At 40.9% G+C, this 22,051-nt stretch overlaps 1 protein-coding gene across 1 annotated transcript in view; it reads right to left on the reverse strand.

Annotated features, from left to right (window-relative positions):
• Nucleotides 1-21,744, reverse strand: part of Cmtr1 (Cap methyltransferase 1) — a 162,072-nt gene extending 140,328 nt beyond the window's left edge. The window contains exon 1 of the mRNA XM_067782152.1: nucleotides 20,996-21,744. Within this exon, the coding sequence (XP_067638253.1) occupies nucleotides 20,996-21,638 (643 nt within the window). The 5' untranslated portion in view covers nucleotides 21,639-21,744. The remainder of the gene's footprint in view (nucleotides 1-20,995) is intronic.
• Between the last annotated feature and the right edge of the window lie 307 nt (nucleotides 21,745-22,051).

Raw genomic sequence — 22,051 nt, forward strand, 5'->3', positions numbered from 1 at the left:
AACCTAACCGATTATTGGTATCTATGCAATTACCACATTTATTTAGGGGTACACTCTCTGTACAGTCTTTAACTTTATGTTCCCCGCTGCCTTTACTACACCTCTGTTTAAATGCACAAGTAGCCGCTATATGGTTAAACCCTAAGCATTTATAACATCTTTTTACCGTTTGAGCGTCGTAAACTGGACAGCCGTCCCAACCAATATTGATTTTCTTGCCTTTCAACACATCTTCATAGTATTTTTGTTGTTGTATAACACGATGTTGTGTAACTTTTTTCTGTTTTTATAGCAGGTTACATGTTACCCAGAGGTTGTGGTAAAGATCAAAGTTGTTTTAAAACAATTGTTATACAACTTTGCTATTTCGTTACCGGTGTGGACGTACTTTTACACGTTTCATTTTAGCATCTCGCAAAAACTCATTTTGGTTGGTGATCTTACCAACAATTTCCTCTTGTTGTTGTTGTTGTAGCAATGCTCGCCCCACCTAATAGCCGCGAACGATCACAAATTGTCATCAATATCCTCTAACGCGAGTCCAAGGAAACTTGCCGTTTCAACAGGGGTGGACCATAAAAAAAAGGGGTGTTAGAGGCGTTGGTTCCACATTACAATTAAAGAGATGGTTGGTGTCATGTGGGGACACATTGCAAGCGGGGCATACATTTTGTATGTCGGGGTTGATTCTGGATAGGTAAGAGTTTAACCTGTTACAGTATCCAGAACGAAGTTGAGCAAGAGTGACACGCGTTTCCCTGGGGAGTATGCGTTCCTCTTCTGCGAGTTCTGGATATTTTTCTTCAAGTACTGGATTCACCGGGCAATTCCCGACATAAAGGTCCGACGCCTGTCTATGGAGTTCACCAAGGACCTGCTTGTGTTTTTTCGCTTCATACGGCTGGGTTCTCAGGTGCCGTATTTCCTCAAAATGCTCACGGAGATGACTCCTTAGGCCCCTAGGCGGTGCTGGTTCGCCAATCAGATGTCTGTTGGGATGCCCAGGTTTCTGGGTATTCAGCAGAAACTGTTTGGTCAGCATCTCATTTCTCTTCCTGATGGGGAGTATTCTCGCCTCATTATGCAGATGGTGTTCTGGGGACATAAGAAGACAGCCCTTGGCGATTCTGAGAGCAGTATTTTGGCAGGCCTGTAGTTTCTTCCAGTGGGTGGTTTTTAGGCTTGGCGACCATATGGGTGACGCGTAGCACGTAATCGGCTGGCTAATTGCTTTGTATGTGGTCAAGAGCGTTTCTTTATCTTTTCCCCAGCTACTGCCAGCAAGGGATTTGAGGATTTTATTACGGCTCTGAATTCTTGGAACAATTGCGGTTGCGTGTGCACCAAAATGTAGATCCTGATCAAACGTCACACCCAAGATTTTGTGTAGGACAGTCGGTAGCGTAGTGCCATCGACGTGGATGTTCAATATGGTCGACATTTGGGGCGTCCATGTTGTAAATAAGGTCGCGGAAGATTTAGTCGGTGACAATGCCAGGCTTCGCGAGGCGAAAAAACTGGAGAGATCAGGGAGATAGCCGTTTATTTTATTGCATAGCTCATCGATCTCTGGGCCTGGGCCTGTGGCCATTATTGTGCAGTCATCTGCGTAGGAAACGATTGTGACTCCTTCCGGTGGTGAAGGTAGCTTAGATATGTAGAAATTAAACAAAAGCGGGGATAGGACACCACCCTGTGGCACCCCTTGTTTAATTCTCCTTTGTTTTGATGTTTCGTTTCTGAATTGCACCGATGCCTGCCGACCACCCAGATAATTTGCGGTCCACCTTTTAAGACATGGGGGAAGGGTAGACCCTTCCAGGTCTTGCAGTAACGAGCCATGGTTGACCGTATCAAATGCTTTTGATAGGTCTAACGCTACGAGTACTGTTCTATGGTGGGGATATTGATTCAAACCGCAATTTATCTGGGTGCTAATGACATTTAACGCGGAGGTAGTGCTATGGAGTTTTCTGAAGCCATGCTGATGAGGGGCTAGCTGCAAATGTGCTTGGAAATAAGGGAGCAAAATGGCTTCAAGCGTCTTTGCCACTGGCGATAGGAGAGATATCGGACGATATGACTCACCTACGTTAGCTGGTTTCCCAGGCTTTAGTAGCGGGACCACCTTGGCCATTTTCCATTTCTCGGGTATGACAAAGGTGGAAAGAGACAGGTTTTTAAGCATCGGCATGGCTATGCCGTCTGGGCCCACTGCTTTGGATGGTTTAGCGCGACCAATGGCGTCCTCAACCTCTCTAGCGGTGATGGTAATTGGTGACGCGCTGAGTTTGTGTTTATGTGCGTGTCTATTGGCTCTCCGTCTATCTTTGTCGACCGTGGGATGCATTAAATATTGTCGGCAGAAAGCGCTCGCGCATTTTTTCGCATCCGACAGCACCTTATCGCCAAAGGCGATGGAAACTTTGTCTTTGTGCTTAGTCGGATTCGATAGGGACTTTACGGTGGACCAAAGTTTACCTACACCGGTAGAGAGGTTACAACCTCTTAGGTGCTCTTCCCATTTCGCCCGCTTGTGTTCGTCCACAAGCAATCTGATGCGTTGGTTTATATCCCTTATTTGGGGGTCGCCTGGATCAAGCTGTCTTATAAGGTCGCGTTCCCTCGCTAAGCTCGCGGCCTCCGCCGGGAAGTGGGCCGGATTTCGGGAATTCTCCCGGCGGGAATGAAATGTGCCGAGGCGGATTCAATGACCTTACGGAAGGCACGCTCCCCTTGGCGGGCATCAGTCGGGATAGGGAGGGCAGCAAAGCTGCTGTCTGTTGCAGATTTATATTCTTCCCACTTTCCTTTTTTGAAGTTTATGAAAGTGCGTTTTTCGGTGACGATGAAGTCGGCGGTACGCTCGAACGAAATAAGTATGTGCAGGTGGTCGGATGCCAATGTTACCATCGGCTGCCAGTTGACGCAGTTTACGAGTTCTGCGCTCACGATTGAGATATCTGGCGAGCTATGACAGCTTCCTACCATACGTGTGGGGGCGTCTCCGTTTATTGTGCAGAACGTCGTTTCGTCTATTTGATCCGCCAACATCTCACCCCTACTGTCCGCCCGCAAGTTTGAATGCCATAGGTCGTGATGGGGCATTGAAATCGCCTAAGATAATGCGATTGTTGCCAGTGAGTAAGGCCTCGATATTAGGGCGGTATCCACTGGGGCAACAGGTGACAGGAGGGATGTAGATGTTGATGATTTCTAGATTTGCATCGCCTGACCGGACAGATAGGCCTTGACGTTCTAAGACATTGTCCCTGCGGTCGATGCCAGGATCAAATATATAATATTGCACAGAGTGGTGTATAATAAACGCGAGACCGCCTCCATTTCCGCTCTCGCGGTCTTTCCTGTGGACATTATAACCAGAGCAGGTCTGCAATGCAGATCTTGCTGTGAGTTTAGTCTCTTGAATCGCAGCAATGCGGATGTTGTGCCGCTTCATGAAATCGACTATCTCCGTAATCTTCCCAGTTAGTCCATTACAGTTGAACTGCAGAATTCTGAAGTGCATGAGGGGTGACGCCGCCACTCTAGGGGTAAGTGAGGGGTGACTACGCCTAGGTTGTGGAAGGCCAGGACGCAATTGCTGTTGTGGCCTTGGGACTGGGCGCCCTTGGGCAAGCATTGGGGTACCCGGATGATTTGGGTTTGCGGCCTGGCAACATGGCGCGATGAAACCCGTCGAGGGGTTGCCGTCGCGGGGACCAGAACATCTAGGAAAGTGGCACCACCCAAGGCAGGAGCTGCATTGAGCGGATGTCGCAAACCCATATATTCTGTGCTGGCAGACGGTGCAAACGGAGGCAGGGACTAAGAGTCTGTTTCCCTGACCTGCACGATTGCTGCCAGAAAAGAGGGGGGGGGGAGAAGAAGACGGGGGCAGGGGCTGATGCTCAGCATTGCTACCAGCTCTACTACGAAGGTAGAAGTTATGAGTGGTATCAGCTGTTTGAGTTGTTGGCGCCGTGGGGCGCGAGCAGCAGCGGGTACTTGTTGTGGCTTGCTGAGCAGCGAAGCTGCTGGAAGGTAGTGGGGATACGCTTAGGCGTAGACTACGGGACGCCCTTGGGCGTGAGCAGCAAGGAGCCACAAAAGATTTATAAAAGTTACGTGGACGTCGGGTTTTGGGATCAAGCCCAGAACAACCTGTCCGATGCAACCATCCCTTGCACGAGACACACTGAACAGAGTATGACCGTCCTAAAAAGATTCTTTTCTGGCAAATGCAGTAAAACCATTTCTCAGGACCGGGGTCAGGAGACGGACCCGGATTGGGTTCGATACCTTCCCGGAGTAAGAGAATATGTAGCAGTCCTGCTGCAAGGAGCTGCTGGGAGGATGACAATTTGTGGGAGGGACGAAACAAATTAAATGGGGTCACACTGAAATGACAGTCCTTGGTCGGGAAAAATCCCGAGTCGCTCCGGTACATAGAACCGACTGCCTTGGGAAGCGACAATTTCCTCTTCAGGATGTTCAGTACTAATGTTAATCATTACCATGATTTTAGGAAAGTATACTTTCGGATCAACTATGTTGCATTTACTTTTATCTAGCCTTTCTGTTAGAGTGTCCTTAATTTTATCCTTAAACAAGATTTCTCACGATAATGCAACATTAAATGTGGCTGCTAACACTCAAGTTCAAACTACTGCTGTTAATGATAAACAACCATTAATGACAATGCTGCTTCCAGCTCCACCAACACAGGTGGTGATTCTACCTCCGCCGCTGTGCGTTTGCCAAATGTTGACAATGCGCAACCGAGGCAGGTGACTGCCATGCCGCCTCGCAGGACAATTTTTGTATCTCGTCTTCATTCTTCGCTTATGGAAAATGATATTATTAAGTATATAGAAGATAAGCTAGACCTTTCACAACCTATTAAAATAGGCGTGTATAAATTTAATTTTAGTTATGATAGGGATATTTCATCATTTAAAATATCAGTGCCAGACGCTTATTTTGATAGAGTTCTTGAATATACATTCTGGCCGAAACATTCAGTTGTGCATTTGGTTACAAAAAAAACCTAACGCCGCAGGAACTTCAAAAATCTCTGCGGAAACAGTGAAAAAATAACCATCACTCCAAAATGTTCGTGGCCTAAGATCGAAATTAAGTACATTTTTTCTGAATAGTTTTATTTTTACTTCTCAAGTTATAGCTTTTACTGAAACCTGGTTAAAAGCTCATAATTTGAACTCTGAACTCTTTTCACGTAAATATGTAGTTTATCGGCGTGATCGTGAATCTAGAGCAGGTGGTGTCCTTATTGCTGTTGACTCGACGCTTCCATCTGAGTTGCTGCTATTGGACACCACAAATGACATTGAATTTATCAGCAGTAAAGCAGTATAGCAGTAAAGCTTGCCTTGCACAATTTTAGTTTGTTTATCTGCTGCTCGTGTATATACCGCCACGATCGGATATACATGTTTATACATGTCATAGCACTGTTATTTGTAGTTTGTACTCGCAATTGCGAGAGAAAGACCGCCTAGTAGTTTTTGGTGATTTCAATTTATCACCAGTAAATTGGATCAATACCATTGACTAAAATTTTATGACTCCCACTACTCAGCACGATTTTTTAAATAGCCTGCTAGATACATCTCTTCTCCAAACTAATAATATTTTAAATTCTAAAAGGAAAATCTTAGACTAAGTGTTTACAGATGACTCTGCGGGTATTACTCTAACCCGAACTCCCCCATTATCCCTTCCTGAAGACCCTCTTCATCCTACGCTTGAGATAGTACTGGATGTTGTTCAACCTGTGATGCTCGATGTTTCTAAGCCGAATTCCCGACCCCGGTCGAGATGTTTTTCAAATACGAATTTTAGTGGGCTCAATAAATTGATTTCTTCCCACGACTGGTCGAGTCTTTATGCGTGTACAGACGTTGAAGCAGCGACTTCCTTGTTTTATTGTTCTCTTGATGCTTTCTTTGAAAGCTGTGTCCCTCTTCGTTATTCCAGTACCACCACGGGTAAACCACCTTGGTTCTCAAAGTAACTATTAAGACTTGATAATATTAAATCTAGACTCTATATGCGTTTCAAAAAGATCTGGTAAAGCTATTGATTTTTCTAAATATTTAGTGGCGCGCTCCAATTGTCATCGTCTTAGCCAGCGCTGTTATAAAGGTTACTTATCATGTTGCAAATTCCAATTTACTAATAATCCGAAACGTTTCTACAGATTTGTTAATTCCAAAAGGAAAACTTCTGGTTTCCCATCTACTTTTATTTATGGGCGCAAAAACGCAAATTCTGATACCGAAATCGCAGATTTATTTGCTGAATTCTTTAAATCAACCTATTCATCCCAATGTGTCCAGTCTAATCTTTATCCATATTGCTTGGAAAGTTCTAATAATATTTTAAACCCATTTATTGATAAAGATACTGTTCTTAATAAACTTCTTCCATTGAAACCGATATCTTCGCCGGGTCCAGATGGTGTTCCTAGTTGTGTACTTAAGTACTGTGCTGTCAGCTTATCAGAGCCTATCTTTAAATTATTTAAACTGTCTCTGAAATCCGCATCATTCCCATCTATTTGGAAACAATCGTTTATTATACCTTTGCATAAAAAAGGTAGTAGGTCTAATATTGAGAACTACAGAGACATAGCTAAGCTCTCAGCTATCCCTAAAACTTTTGATCAGATAATTACATACCAGCTTCAATACTTGTGTAGCTCTTTAATATCACCTTGTCAACATGGTTTTGTTCATCGGAGATCAACTACTACCAACTTGCTTGAATTTACGTCTTTTGTTATGAATGGTTTTTTAATTTGCAAACAAACAGATGTAATTTACACCGACTTTAGTAAAGCATTTGACTCTGTTAATCACGAGCTCTTAGTTACCAAACTTGATCTTCTGGGTTTTCCAGCGCCTTTATTAAGTTGGATTTCAAGTTATCTTGAAAATAGGACTCAGCGAGTTTTCTTCAACAACAATCTTTCAAAGTCGTTTGATGTAACTTCTGGCGTGCCCCAGGGTAGCCATTTGGGTCCATTACTCTTTACTCTGTTCATTAACAACTTACCAAAGGTTATAATACATTATAGAGTTTTTATGTATGCAGATGATGTAAAACTTTGTTACACATATCTGCCTTCGAACGTATTATGTTTTAATCAGCTTCAGGCCGATCTTGACTCATTTCAAAGCTGGTGTACTGCAAATTTACTTTATTTTGAATTGCTCTAAATGTGAGCAAATAACTTTTCAACGTGTAAGGCCGGTCCTATCATCTTATATACTTAACGGCAACCCTTTGGAGCGGATATCTATTGTAACTGGTCTAGGAGTTATTTTTTATCCGAAATTAAGTTTTACCACACATATTTCAACCACTATAAACGAAGCAACTGGTGTATTAGGTTTTATCAAACGTTGGGCTAAAGAGTTTGATGACCCTTATTTCACAAAGATCCTTTATACCTCGCTGGTACGTCCTATTCTCGAGTACTGTTCATGCGTTTGGTCTCCAATCTATCAAATCCATGTTGGTCGAATTGAGTCGGTCCAGAGACGGTTTTTAATTTTTGCATTACGAGGTCTCAACTGGGAATCAAGTACTCATCTTCCACCATACAGGAATAGGCTTCTTCTAATTAATTTATATTTATATTTATATTTCTTTATTTCAGTCTATGGCATTTAAAGCCCTTACAGACTAGATAACAATGTTAAATTAAAATTAGATAATTATTTAATAGTATAGTACATAAGTTGAGTAAAGACACAATAAAACTTACATGCTATGAAGAGATTGACCAGCACATTTATCTGTTTGAAAAGATATCAGTAAGTATTGTTTTAAAAGTAAACTTAGAAAGAGCAAAATCAATAGCTGAAGAATCAGAGATGCGATTAAAGTCGGTCATAGCTCTAAGCAAAGGTGCGTTTGAGGCATAGAGGGTTCGGACACAATCCGTATAGAAAATAGGTATATTACGAAGAGGCCTTATAGGGATATGGAATCGGAGACTCCTGAAGAGACAAGGTGCATCAACTACACCATTAATGATGGCATAAACAAACGTGAGCGATAGGACAGTTCTTCTGCATTCCAGGGACTCTAATTTGATAAGTGAGCACCTGGATTTATAAGATGGAATCGGTTCAGAAAAGTTCATCGAGCGCAGCGCGAACCGAACAAACGCTTTCTGCACACGTTGAAGCCTAACAATATGACATTCATGATACGGCCTCCAAATAAAAAAGGCATATTCCAGCTTCGAACGAACTAGTGCAGTGAACAATAACTTGAGGGTGTAGGGATCCGTGAAGTCTGTGCAGGAACGCCTAATAAAAGCCAGAAGTGAATACCCCTTAGCAATAGTAGAATTTATATGAGTCGTGAAAGAAAATTTCGAATCGAAGACAACACCCAAGTCCTTTATCTCGTTAAGAGTTGAGAGGTGGGTACCATCGAGAGAGTAGGAAGTGGGAATGAGGCCACGTGATTTAGAAAAGCTTACAAGAAAGCATTTGCTAACATTTAGTGGCAAGTTATTGGCACGACACCAAACAGCAACTTTATCTAAATCAGATTGCATTTTAATCACGTCGTCTGAGTTTGCGATGGTATTAAAAATCTTTAGGTCATCAGCGTATAATAGAAAATTAGAGTGCTGGAAGCAGGTGGAAATATCGTTTATAAAAATTACAAAAAGTAATGGGCCAATTATGCTACCTTGAGGCACCCCGGAGGTGGCTGTAAATGTGTTTGAAGAGTTATTGTCTATAACCACAACACAGCTACGCTGGTGGAGGTATGATTTAATCCATGATAACAACATCGAGTGGAAGCCCACGCAATTTAGAAATCAGGATAGAATGACTAACTTTATCAAATGCTTTTGAGAAGTCGGTGTACACAGTATCAACTTGACAACGGTCATTAAAAGAAGATATGCAAAAATCAGAGAAGATAGATAGGTTTGTTACAGTGGATCTACCGGCCATAAAACTATGCTGATTTTCAGTGATTAGAGGTTTAACAGCAAAGTACATTTTTAGTCTCACAATGTACTCGAATAATTTTGAAACCGATGATAATTTTGCAATGGGCCTATAATTCGCGACATTGCTCTTGCTACCACACTTGAAAATAGGGCTGATGAAGGTTATCTTCCACGCATCAATAAATTCGCCGCACTTTAAAGATTTGTTGAAAATTAAAAGGAGGGGAAATGCCAGAGCCAAACAATTTTTCAAAAGATAAGACGATAAGCCGTCAATATCGGTATGAGTAGATGATTTAATATTCTGGATTCCATCGACCATATCTTCAATTGATAGAGTCAGCACACCAAAGTTAATGGGACTGTCAACCACAGTGGGCAACTCCTGCGGGTCTTCCGGTGGCGTAACGAAATTGGAGCAGAAGAAGGCTGCAAAAAGATTGGCCGCTTCAGCTGTTGATGAAGCATGCTCAGAATTATAGATGACTGAGGCAGGGATACTTGAGCATGGTTTTTTGGAATTTACATAAGTCCAGAATGCCCTAGGGTTTTCCTTAATGTCGGATTCAAAATTACGAACATAGTTACCATGGAGCCTCTTGCCTAACGCTTTGAATGATTTGGAATAACGCAGGTATTTTTCTTTATACGCCATTAGCTTAATGACCTTGAACTTTTTGTAAAACCTATTCCTCTGATTCTTAAGCCTCTTAGTTTTCTAGTATGCCATGGTATTCTGTAACACCGCTTCATTTTCCGAGGTATATTGTTTATGCAAATTTGATTTACAACGTTTTTAAATAAGCTGAAGCATCGTGCAAGATCACACCCCCGAAACAGGGCTTCCCAATCAACGGAAGAAACTTCCTGATATATACAGTCATAATGTCCACGTCTAAATGAAAAAGTAGGATCCTCATTCAGAGTTCCAATACTTTCGAAGTTATAGAATTATACTTCGAGGATAAGCGGAATGTGGTGCAAACCAGAGCATGATAACGGTTCCAGGCATTCGGTGACCGTACAGCTAAAATTATCATTAAGAAAGACAAGATCAAGACTTCTCGACAGTTGATTGGTGAAGCCGTTGATCTGAGAAAGACTAACACTTGAGAAACTGTCAATAAGGTAAATCTCAGAAGTGGTGTTTACATTGTTCGGAACCAATGAGTAGTTATTATCGACGTAATACTGTTTTCACACAGAAACTTAATGATCTCATTTCACCTTCTAATGAAATCGTAAATTTTTTGCTTTCACACAGAAGTAACTGCTCGATTAGTATGAAGGATGAAATGTCAAGCGAATTAAATGACAATGCTATATAACAGACAATCATGGCGGAACGATACAAGGTGGCAGCATGGTGACATACCTACAAACAAACAAAATTCCATGTACTTGTAAATTCGATGGACAAATGTCAAAATCGTACTGCACCGGTAGTTGATGTATCAAATCAAATAAAAAAGGTTATAATCAGCTGTTCGATGCGGCCACCTTGTATCGTTCCGCCATGCAGACAATGACATTTACTTTGACATATGACATTTTTAAGCACTGAACACACCAAAAACTAAGAAGCGGAACGCGGCCAACAGAGTTGCATTGTGCTTTTGACTTCATTAGGCATTCGATTAGCTACTAATGAAATAATTATAGATTCGAATTTTGTAGGGAAGATTGAGCTCAATAAGCGTCTTAATGTAGAAAACTGCCTTTATTATTCAATAAGCCGTCTGTGTGAAAACAGTATAAGACCATTCAATATTAGGTAAATTAAAGTCACCCAATATGCAAAAGTTACCACTATCACAAGAACGAACTAAATCAGTAATATTATCTACATGAGACTTATAAAGTGAGTCTAGACTAGACGGTGGAATGTATGACACACAGATAAAAATTTCAGAGATGCCGCGAACTGAGACATACAGTTGGTCCAAAAGCGAGTCTTGATCCTTCAGCTCCACAAGCGACGAGTTGATGTGCCGGCGTATGGCAATTAAAACTCCACCGCCTCTAGAGAGTCCAGTTTTGGAAAAATCGCGATCCTTGCGATAGACAGTGTACAGGTTAGAGTCAAAAAACTCAGAATCAAGGATCTCAGGATTTAGCCAGGTTTCAATAAGAATGAACACGTCATAGTCCACAAGCGAACTCATATTGTACATTACGTTAGACTTAGTTCGGATTCCGGAGACATTTTGAAAGTAGACACTCAATTGCTTTTGGGTGCCATTTATGGAAATATTATCAACTCCCTGACCTTTTGAACAGGACGGTAGACAGCTATCAAGGTATGTGCCGCTCTCACAGCACAGGTATCTTAGTTTTTTGACGTATTGACATGCTTTTTAGAGTATACATGAACCACAGAATGAGTCGGCCAAAAGGAAGTATCCAGTACCTTATCAAAATATTTATCAGGAACCGATATTTTGAAGGAAGATATGTCTCTCGCATATTTTAAAGTAAACTTGAAGACATTGACGCCACTATTTTCAACTCCAAGCTTAGTGCAGATATAATTAGAAATGTCTTCTTCCGATAGTGGTGCATGCAACCTTGATACAAAGATCACTTTACGAGGCGGAACGGCTGTCACTTCTCTTCGAACATTCTGAAAAACAGCAGGCTGTGTTGAAATGGAGGCCAAATGATTAAGATCTTGGCCCAAAATGCCAGCAGCAGTTATGCCAATGATGTTTGCAGAGTCTATTCGTCGGGACGCAACCGGAGAGACAGGGCAGCCGTCAGTAGAAACAGCAGCAGGCCCTGTAGACGGAGCAGCAGAAATAGATTTAACCGTATTAGTAGCATGGTTAATTGACGGCGCACTACTGATCGCGGCAGCATTAGTATTGTCTGTATTTGTAGCAGCATTAATTTTAGGATCAGTGTTAACAGGTTTATTAGCAGGAGTGGTAGCCAGATGTGCAGTAGGGAGAGTGCGTGAGGTACTGGGCAAAGGCGAGAATGCCAAGAAATCGACATCTGCAGAGCGACAACTATCACAATTAATATTATGATTGCTTTTAGCACTAAAAGTACGAGAGCTAACTACATCTGTCTTTAGGGCATTTATTTCTGCGGCTAATAAAGCCGTATTAATATTATTTTCGTGTTGTTTTGCTCTTTTTTTGGTGTTTTTTGCTATTTTTTACTTTTATTGGTTTCGTTGTTGTAATGCAACGGCACTATGTTCATATTAGCTTTTAGAGTATCAATTTGCGCGGCCAAATCTTTGAATTTAATTTCAAAGGCAGTCATCAGTGCTTCTAACCCACTTTTTTGTGTAGCATTCACAGACTCAAATAGTTTACAGAGTTTTTCAGGCCCATTAGCACAGTCTGGGCACAGGTTTGCCATCTCTAGAGAATCGTAGAGTATTACTTGGCGTTATGTTCATTCACAAGCTCATTGGCGTGATTGACTCCCATGACCTATTCAGTCAACTAAATTTTGCGGTTCCTGCTAGGGCGTCCAGACATTTTGTGCCTTTTCATTTACCTCTATGCCGGCAAAATTTTGCTAGAAACAGTCCCCTGCGTCATTGGTGCTCGCGGTACAATGATTTGTATAACTGCATTGGCTTTGAATGTTCGTTTGACGCTTTACATACTGCTATACTTTTATCTTTAGCCTGACGATGTTTCAAGTGTTGGTCTTGAAGTGGTTAATGTGTGCGTACCAACAAGGTATGGACAGAACTGCTGCCCCAGCCTTCTTGACTATTTCATTGTGTCCGATACGTCTAAAGTCTTAAAGTTTGATCAATTATCCTTTATCTCAGACCATGATCTAATTTTCTGTTCATTTGATGTAGTGCTCGATAGCCACAGTGCAGTAGCTAAACCATCCATTTCACCAGATTATCGACGACTGGACGTAAATAACCTTCTTGGAGACATCTCCAGCATAAATTGGTCTGCTTGTTGGAGCTTGAGTTCGGTGCATGAAAAGCTGAGATTTTTAAATGAAATTATTTTATACCTCTATACAACTCACGTTCCATCTCGGGTATATAGCAACAGATCTTCCTCTTGCCCTTGGTTTAATAGATCCGTTCGTGCTATGATTATCAAGCGCAATAAGCTTTATTCCCTTTGGAAGAAAAACCAAAGCGAGGCAAATGGGCGTGCATACAAACTTACACGAAATGAGACCACAGCCTATATTAGGAGAGAAAAATGCAGATACTACAGCAAAATGTCGAATATATCGTTGCCTAATCATGTTTTGTGGCGTAATCTGAAAAAACTTCGTGTGCATGTGAGTGAGAGTTCTGACTGTTCCCTTAATACTGAAGATCTTAATGCAGCTTTTGTGAGCCAAGCTAACCCGGCTTGTCTTAATACCAGTTTCTCAACCCCTCCCTTATATGTGGTTCCTGTTTGTCAAGTATTTGAGTTTACAGCTGTTTCAGAACTTGATGTGGCGAGATGCATAAATAAAATAAGGTCCAACGCAATCGGTCAGGACAATATACCGCTCAAATTTGTTAAAATAATTGCCCCGTACATTCTTCCTACATTGACGCATATTATCAACCACAGTATTACTACCTCCTGCTTCCCTGATATGTGCAAGATTGCCACGGTTATACCCATTGCAAAAACTAAGTTTGCAGATTGTCCTAGTGACTTTCGGCCTTTCAGCATTTTGCCAGCACTCTCGAAAGCCTTTGAGATATTGTTGTCGGAACAAATTCAAGACCATGTTTGCAAACATAGTCTGCTATCACCATTCCAGTCAGGCTTCCGATCAAAGCACAGTTGCTCCACGGCTATCATAAAAATTTTAGACGACATCAGGGCACCCTTTGACAAAAACCAGTTGACTTTATTATGCCTGCTTGACTTCTCAAAAGCCTTCGACTCTGTGAACCATGACCTACTGTGCTTAAAATTAAAAAATTATCTTGGTTTTGATGACTCCGCAGTGCAGCTCATGCGAAGTTATCTGACGGGTAGATCCCAGCTTGTCGGCTCCGAAAATTCAGGTCTAAAACCACTATTGGCAGGGGTACCCCAAGGCTCTATTTTGGGTCCAATACTTTTAAGTATTTTTATTAATGACATATTTAATGCATGCCAGCATGCTCATATGCATGCATATGCTGATGATGTCCAACTATAGTTGTCGGGAAATCAAGAGGGGACAAACGATTTATGCTCAAGATTGAATAATGACTTAACATCCATATTTGAATGGGCTAGGGAAAATGACTTATGCATGAACAGTGAGAAATCATACGTGTTGCCTATATCTAAAAAACGAATAAGTTTCTCAAGTATTCCGCCCTTGAGCGTTGCCAGTAAACTCAAACTCGTTTCAAAAGTGACTAATCTTGGTTTTGTTATTAACACGACGCTGTCCTGTGATGATCATGTAAATTCGGTGGTTAAGAAATTATACTATATCTTAAGAAACTTACGAATGTCTGCTATTTATACTCCGGTCAATGTTAGAAGAAAACTTGCAATTCAATTGATTATGCCGATCATTTGCTACTCTGAGCTAGTGTACAGTAAACTGAGCTCCCAGTCTGCTCATAAAATTGATGTAGCATTTAATCATGTTACACGTTATGTATTCGGCTTATCCAGATTTGATCATATATCCAGCTGGAGAGCGCGTCTACTGGGCTGTGAAATCTTCGAATATCTGAAAGCTAGGAACAGCATTTTCCTTTGTCAACTTATCATGTATAAGGAGCCTAGTTACCTATATGATAAGCTAATATTCCCCAGGTCTGCTCGAATCAACGACCTAATAGTACCAACTTATAACTATATAACATCTGGACGGCTATTCTTTGTCAATGCCATTCGCCTATGGAACTCTATTCCAGTATCCGTACGTAGTAGTCTAAATAAAAGCAACTTTAAAAATGTTCTTTATGCTCATTTTAGTTGAAACCATTATACTTCTTGAGTTTTCGCCATCAATATGTATGAGTGTATACAATGTTTTGTTATTGAATTTAATTATTTGTTTATTTTAGATACTAGTAAATTACGATAATTCTCTATGTTTGATGTGATTATTTAACCTACATAACCCTCTGTTATGACTTTTGTTCTTTTTTACATTGCGATTTATCTTTTTGTTGTACTATAAAAGATCCTAGATCTTATTGTACTAATACTATTTTTGCAATAAATGAAATGAAATGAAATGAAATATCTGTCTATTACAATAATTAGTCGACCGCTTTGTGTTTGCGTCGACTTTAAATAAAATAAATTAAATTCAATTAAATTATCACTAGCTGACTTCGCACTAAGAATTCTTGTATTCAAATTAGCTGGATCTATTTTATTCAAGTCCGTTTTTGTTTTCTCTAATGCTTGTTTAACCTCATGGATCTTGAGGGTGGGGCCTGAAGGTTTAATGTGGCCATATAAATCGTTCCCGAGATGGTCGGGCTAGCACCTTAATAGTGCTGTTACCGGAGCGTACCGGATCTGTATCCGGCAAAGGACCATCACATCGATAACACTCCCCGCCTTCGGTTGTAACCTTATCGCTACAACAACAACAACAACAACAACAACAGTGCATCATCAGCAAATAGTTTGATCTCACAGTCTTGTATTGCATTCACTATATCATTTATATATATTAGGAACAATATTGGTGCTAGAACCGAGCCTTGCGGTAAGCCTATGGGTACTTCCGATTCGTCAGATATGACTGTTTTTATAACTGTTCGCTGTTTCCTATGTTTTAAAAAACTGCGGAACCATTCAAGCTCTATGTCTTTAATACCAATTTTTTGTAGTTTCTTGATAAGGATTTCCCTGTTCACCGTTTCGAAGGCTCTTTTAAGGTCAAGAAAAACAGCAACCACCACCTTCTTATTATTTATGTCGTCTTTCCACTCCGATAACACAAAGTTAGGAGCTGTTTCACACGAATGTTTTTTCCTAAAACCCGACTGTTGATTAACAAGAACTTTGTTTGAGTCTAGGTGTTTTACCAATTTGATTCTTAACATAAACTTCAAAAATTTTAGCATCACTTGGTATGGTATATATAGGTCTTAGCACATCTGGATGTATTGTCTTTTTAATTTTTTCAACTGAAATCACCGTTGACATTTTCCACTTTTCTGGTACAATACCTTCTTCGAAACTGCTATTAATTATTTGGATAGTCTTTTATTACGCCGTCAGACAGAATTTTCCTGCCGCCTATTTGGTATTTAAAAACTTGTAGGATTTTTATAACTTCATCGGTCGTTATTTTCGGGTACTTGTTGTTGTTTGGTGAGCAGCACAGCTGCTGGAAGGTAGTGGGGGCGCTAAGGCGTAGACTACGGGACGCCCTTGGGCGTGAACAGCAAGGAGCCACAAAAGATTTATAAAAGTTACGAGGACGTCTGGTTTTGGGATCTAGCCCAGAACAATCTGTCCGATGTAACCATACCTTTCACGTCACACACTGTCAAGAGTATGACCCTCCTAAAAAGATAATTTTGCGGCAACCGCATTTCTCAGGACCGGGGACAGGAGGACCCGGATTGGGTTCGATACATTCCCAGAGCAGGAGAATATCGCGCAGTCCCGCTGCAAGGATCTTCTGGGAGGATGACAATTTGAGGGAGGGACGCAACAAATTAAATGGGGTTACACAGAAATGACAGCCCTTGGTCCGGAAAAATCTCGAGTCGCTCCGGTACATAGAACCGGCTGCCTTGGGAAGCGGAAATTATGAGGAAATACGGCACCTAAGAACACAGCCATACGAAGCAAAAAAGCACAAGCAGGTCCTCAGTGATATCCACAAAAGGGCGTCGGACCTCTACGCCAGGAATTGCCCGGTGAATCCAGTTCTTAAAGAAAAGTACCCGAACTCGGAGAAGAGGAACGCACTCTCCCTATTGAAACGCTCGTCACTCTAGCTCAACATCGATAGGGGTACCGTAACAGGTTAAACTCTTACCTATTAAGAATCATTCCGGCATACAAAAGGTATGTCCTGCTTGCAAATTTGTCCCCACATGACACCAATTTGTGATCGGTCGCGCCTAGTGGATGGAGCGAAGCACCATACAACAACAGCCCTTACCTAATATAAAATTTTTTAGTTATAACTTATAAATACATAAATGTAAGGCGCGATAACCTCCGAAGAGACCTAAGGCCGAGCTTCTCTTCCCATTTGCGTCGGCTCCTCTTGCTTTTCCCTACAAATTGGCCGGACGGGACCTACATGTTTTTTTTTTTTTATATGTATGTATATGTTTATTAAGTCTATGATCGAAAAGAATCTTACAGACTAGATACAAATGAATAGAAAGATATAAAAACTATATAGTCAAACTTGTATATGTAATTACTGTGTAAATAATAAAAAAGATTAAAGATAACAATGAGTTGAATAAATAATAAAAATAAATTACAGCCACAAATCCAGAGAAGACTTGAACGTACTTCTCGACAAAGAGAAATCAAGAAGGAAACTCCCTGAGAATCTATTAAATTCGGTAAGTGCGCGGAAAATCGGGTCAAACATGCAATAGTTAGCTCTACCGACACGCAAGTAAAAGGGCAAGAAGGTACGAAGAGCTGAACAATCCAAAGAGCCAGTGATGAGATCATAAACAAACATTAGTAGATGCGCAGCTCTCCGGATTTCAAGAGACTGGAGATTGATAAGTATGCATCGCGAGTGATAGGATGGGGTTGGATCTTCAAAGTTAATAGAAATTAAGCAAAATCTAGTGAATTTTCTTTGAACCATCTCTATTCTGGCAGAGTGGCCACTATAGATAGGATTCCAGACAACTGAGGCGTATTCTAATTTTGAGCGAACTTAAGAGATAAAAAGTGCCTTCCTGGTATAGGAATCCTTAAAGTCTTTTGCATATCTGCGAAGGAAGGCAAGGTTTCTGTAAGCCTTCGGAAGGACATAACAGATATGACTAACGAAGGAGAAAGAGGTGTGGAAGACAACATCTAGATCAATAACTTCTTTGACAGAAGCCAGTGGAACACCTGAAATACCATAGGGCGTAGTATGCAGGGTAGACGACTTAGAAAAAGACATTTGAAAGCATTTTTTGACATTTAAGTAGAGACTATTGGCATTACACCAAGCCACAAGATTATTTAGATCATTTTGTAGGAGCACTGCATCTGACGGGCCATTAATTCTACGAAAAATCTTAAGATCGTCTGCATATAAAAGGAAGTCAGACGAATTAAAGCAGGAACCAATGTCATTAATAAAGAGCACACATAAAAGAGGACCAAGAATGCTACCCTGAGGTACCCCGGATGTTGCCAAGAAAGGTTGGGACTTAAGAGTCTTCAATTTCGACGCACAAGGACCTATTCGACAAATAAGATGTACCCCAGCGGGTTGGGGGATCAGAATATACCCGCGGTAGGTATGCCTGTCGTAAGAGGCGACTAAAATACCAGATTCAAGGGGCTGTGTAGCGCAACCTTTCAGGTTGCCAACGGAATATATAGCTTCTCAAAACCCAATTGTCAACCTCACCTATCCGCGGCGAATCCTGTTTCACTAACAGACGAGGCTCTGGCGACCCCATGCTCCTCATGGAACTTGGGGGTCGGGAGGGAGGGAATGGCCTGAAGGTTTAATGTGGCCACATAAATCGTTCCCGAGATGGTCGGGCTAGCACCTTAATGGTGCTATGGTACCGGAGCGTACCGGATTTGTATCCGGCAAAGGACCATCACATCGATAACACTCCCCAAAGCCTTCGGGGAGCAACCTTATCGCTACAACAACAACAACAACAAATAAGATTTTAACCATGATAGGAAAACAGAGTGAAATCCAATGCATTCCAGTTTAAATAATAAGATTTTATGAGATACTTTATCGAAAGCCTTCGTGAAATCGGTGTATACAGTATCTACTTAGCAACCGTCCTGAAATGCAGAAATGCAGAAATCAGAAAACGACACTAGGTTCGTAACAGTCGAGCGGCCAGCCACAAACCCATGTTGGCACGGCTCAATGACGCTTTTGATGACAAAAGTTAGCTTCTCTTTTATAATTTTTTCAAAAAGCTTCGAGCAAACTGTTAGTTTGGCGATAGGCCTATAATTAGAGACGTCATTTTTATTGCAAATAATACATTGTTCAGCTCGCCGAAATCAGTAGATCGAAAGTTGAAAGAGGAATTATCTAAAGCAGGTGATGTAGGGATAGCATCAAAGTTATGTAGATGAATAGCTATTGGTATATGATGCCTATCAGATAGACATACAGGAAAAGTACTCTCAGAGAGTTGATATATTAAATTCTCGTCGACGAATATAAGATCAAGGAACCACGAGAGAGTATTAAATAAATTATTGATTTGAATCAAATTACAACTTAAGGTATTATCTATGAGGCTAATTTCATTAGAACGCGTGACATTGGTAGGTGTCAAAATTCCATTATATTGAAAATCTGACCAGACAATATCTGGTAGATTGAAGTCTCCAAGTATACAGAAGTTGGCATCAGTATGAGCTTCGCATAAATTAACGATGTTCTCCACATGACCATTATATAAGCAATCACCACTATTGGGCGGTATATACGAGCAACAAATGAAAGTAGAGCCAGACGAACTGGAAACACAGACACACAGCTGATCGAGCCGCGTATCCTGATTATGTAGTTGAAACTTTAACGAATGCAGGCTTCTGTTAACTGCAATTAGGACACCACCACCTTTCTTTTGACCGGTGTTCGCGAAGTCTCTGTCTTTACGGAAAGTTAGGAATAAATTTGGGTCAAAGTACTCTTCATCAAAGAAGTCTTCGTTGAGCCACGTTTCAACGATGCCGTATACGTCGTAGTCCAAACGAGACGTAGCTAAAAGAAAGATGATTGCAACGAGTTCAGTAACAATTCTTTGAGATAATCAAGATGTTTTGAAAGATTAAAAAATTTGTTATCAATAGCCCTTGAGATGAGTTCAAAACCAAGTTTTTGAGCAGATAGCACAGAGTCAAGTGATTTGAAGAGCTTATCCGGCATATCAACGCACTCCTCACCCAAGTAGAGCAAGTGACGATTAGATTTGATTAGTCTCACATCATATTCCGAGATATTTTTGCAACATGCACGATGAAATAATCTTTTGCAAAAACCATTACACGGCACGATATTCGAGACAGATTTCGAAAAGCACTTATTGCACTTGGCACAACAATCGTCCATTATGACAAAATAAAATAGAAAGTAAACAAAGAGCGGTAAGAAACACGTCCGCACACAACGACGACTCGTTGTGTTACTGTTTTATGCCGATTCCGAACGGCATCTGCAAGGTATATGAGGTTTCACTGAGAGCTTTTCATGGCAGAAATATACTCGGAGCGCTTGCCAAACACTGCCGAGGAGCGACCCTGCTTAGAAAAATTGGTAAGTCTAGTTGAGGGGTCGACTGCTAATTCGCTACCAAAAAAATCGAGAGAGCTGTCAAAAGACGCGTATTAATCTGGAAAACATTAATCCGAAGGCGGAAAAGAAAAATTGCAACTGTCCGGAGATATTTGCAGTTGAAGTTGGTGATTTTGTTGTTGTTGTGTTGTACCCACAAAAAAAAGTGTGCATCACCGTGGCGGTAACCACGGTTATACCACACACCCGGACTTGGCATGACGTAGCCCAGGGTTATTTTTTATAACCGCGGCCGAAGGCCGCCAACGCAGAAAGGTATTCTGCGCAAAAATACTATGGATCCCACCCCCGGTTTCGGATGTAACCGCGGGTCTTTTTCTGTTTTTCGTTAATATCTTTTGAACGAGTTAAAATTTTTATTTTCTGTCTTTAGCGTATTAGCAGTCGATCCCTCAACTAGACTATTACCAAATTTTCTTCTAATTCAGAAACCTTATTTCTAAAATTTTGATCTTGCTTTGTCCGCGGTGTTAACCCAGGGCACACGGTGTGGAAGGACGCTACCATCACACCACGGTTGCCGCCAAGTTAGTTATAACTTACCTGCACATATATCAGCGAAATACAGAAGCTCATTCATATGCAGTAACGAAGCTCCATTTTTATCTACAGGTCTTGTAAACATATAGTCGCACATTGAATCTATATTTGCTATTTTAACAGCTGCTCTATTTAAAAATATGGAGCTGCGTATTGTTTCGAACGGATTAGACCGCGCGCGCGCACGCCTTAATTCATTATCATTTAATTTATCAAATTCAGACTTTGCTTCCAAAATATTTTTCAAAATATTTGGATCGCAATATAAGCACTCGTCTGAAATTGTGCTCTTAGGAGGGCCCAGAACAATATCGCTTTCCGCACATTGCAAAGCATCCGGGCCATCATTATTTATCCAAGAAAATTTTTCAGGCAGGCTTATAACTTCCGTAGTATCATCCCAGGATTCCAATGTAATTGTAGTTTCATCTGCCTTGAGACCCAATCCCTTTCTTCCGTCCTGTTGTACTGCAATAATAGGTTCTAGCCGACCTTGATTTTGTTTTCCAAGGCCTTTGTTCTCTTCATATCCCATTCTAGTCATCATCAAAAAAGCTTTGTCAGAATAGCTTTTGACCCATTCCGTCTTAATTTTCTTAGCCATTGGCTCAGCATTTTCCTCACAGTTACTTTCTTCTGATTCCATTAAATCTACTAAAATCAAAACTAATCAATATTTTACAAACAAACAGACCAATGCCGTCTTCCAGTGAGTTTCACAGCTACAGACGGAGTCATTGGTAGAGATGGCAAGATTAATCGCAAAGATTGAAATAATCGATTAATTTTGACCAATTAATGATTTAATTGTATCGTAGACTTTCTTTCAATTAATTGCAATTTTAATCGATTAATTGACAAAATAATCGTTTTTACACACATGTTTTTATCTGTGCTTGGCAGCATTGTTTCTTCGTTTTTTCTTACATCACTAATAGCTGAATTCAGTAAGCCGTCTCTAGTCACTGTTAGAGACAATTTGGGGTGAAAATCACTTTTGAGACAATTTGCCATTCTGTAAGCTGTCTCGTGTCTCCAGCCTCACAAAAGCAATCACTA

Source organism: Eurosta solidaginis, chromosome 4 (genome assembly GCF_040869045.1).
Source record: "Eurosta solidaginis isolate ZX-2024a chromosome 4, ASM4086904v1, whole genome shotgun sequence".
NCBI lineage: Eukaryota > Metazoa > Arthropoda > Insecta > Diptera > Tephritidae > Eurosta > Eurosta solidaginis.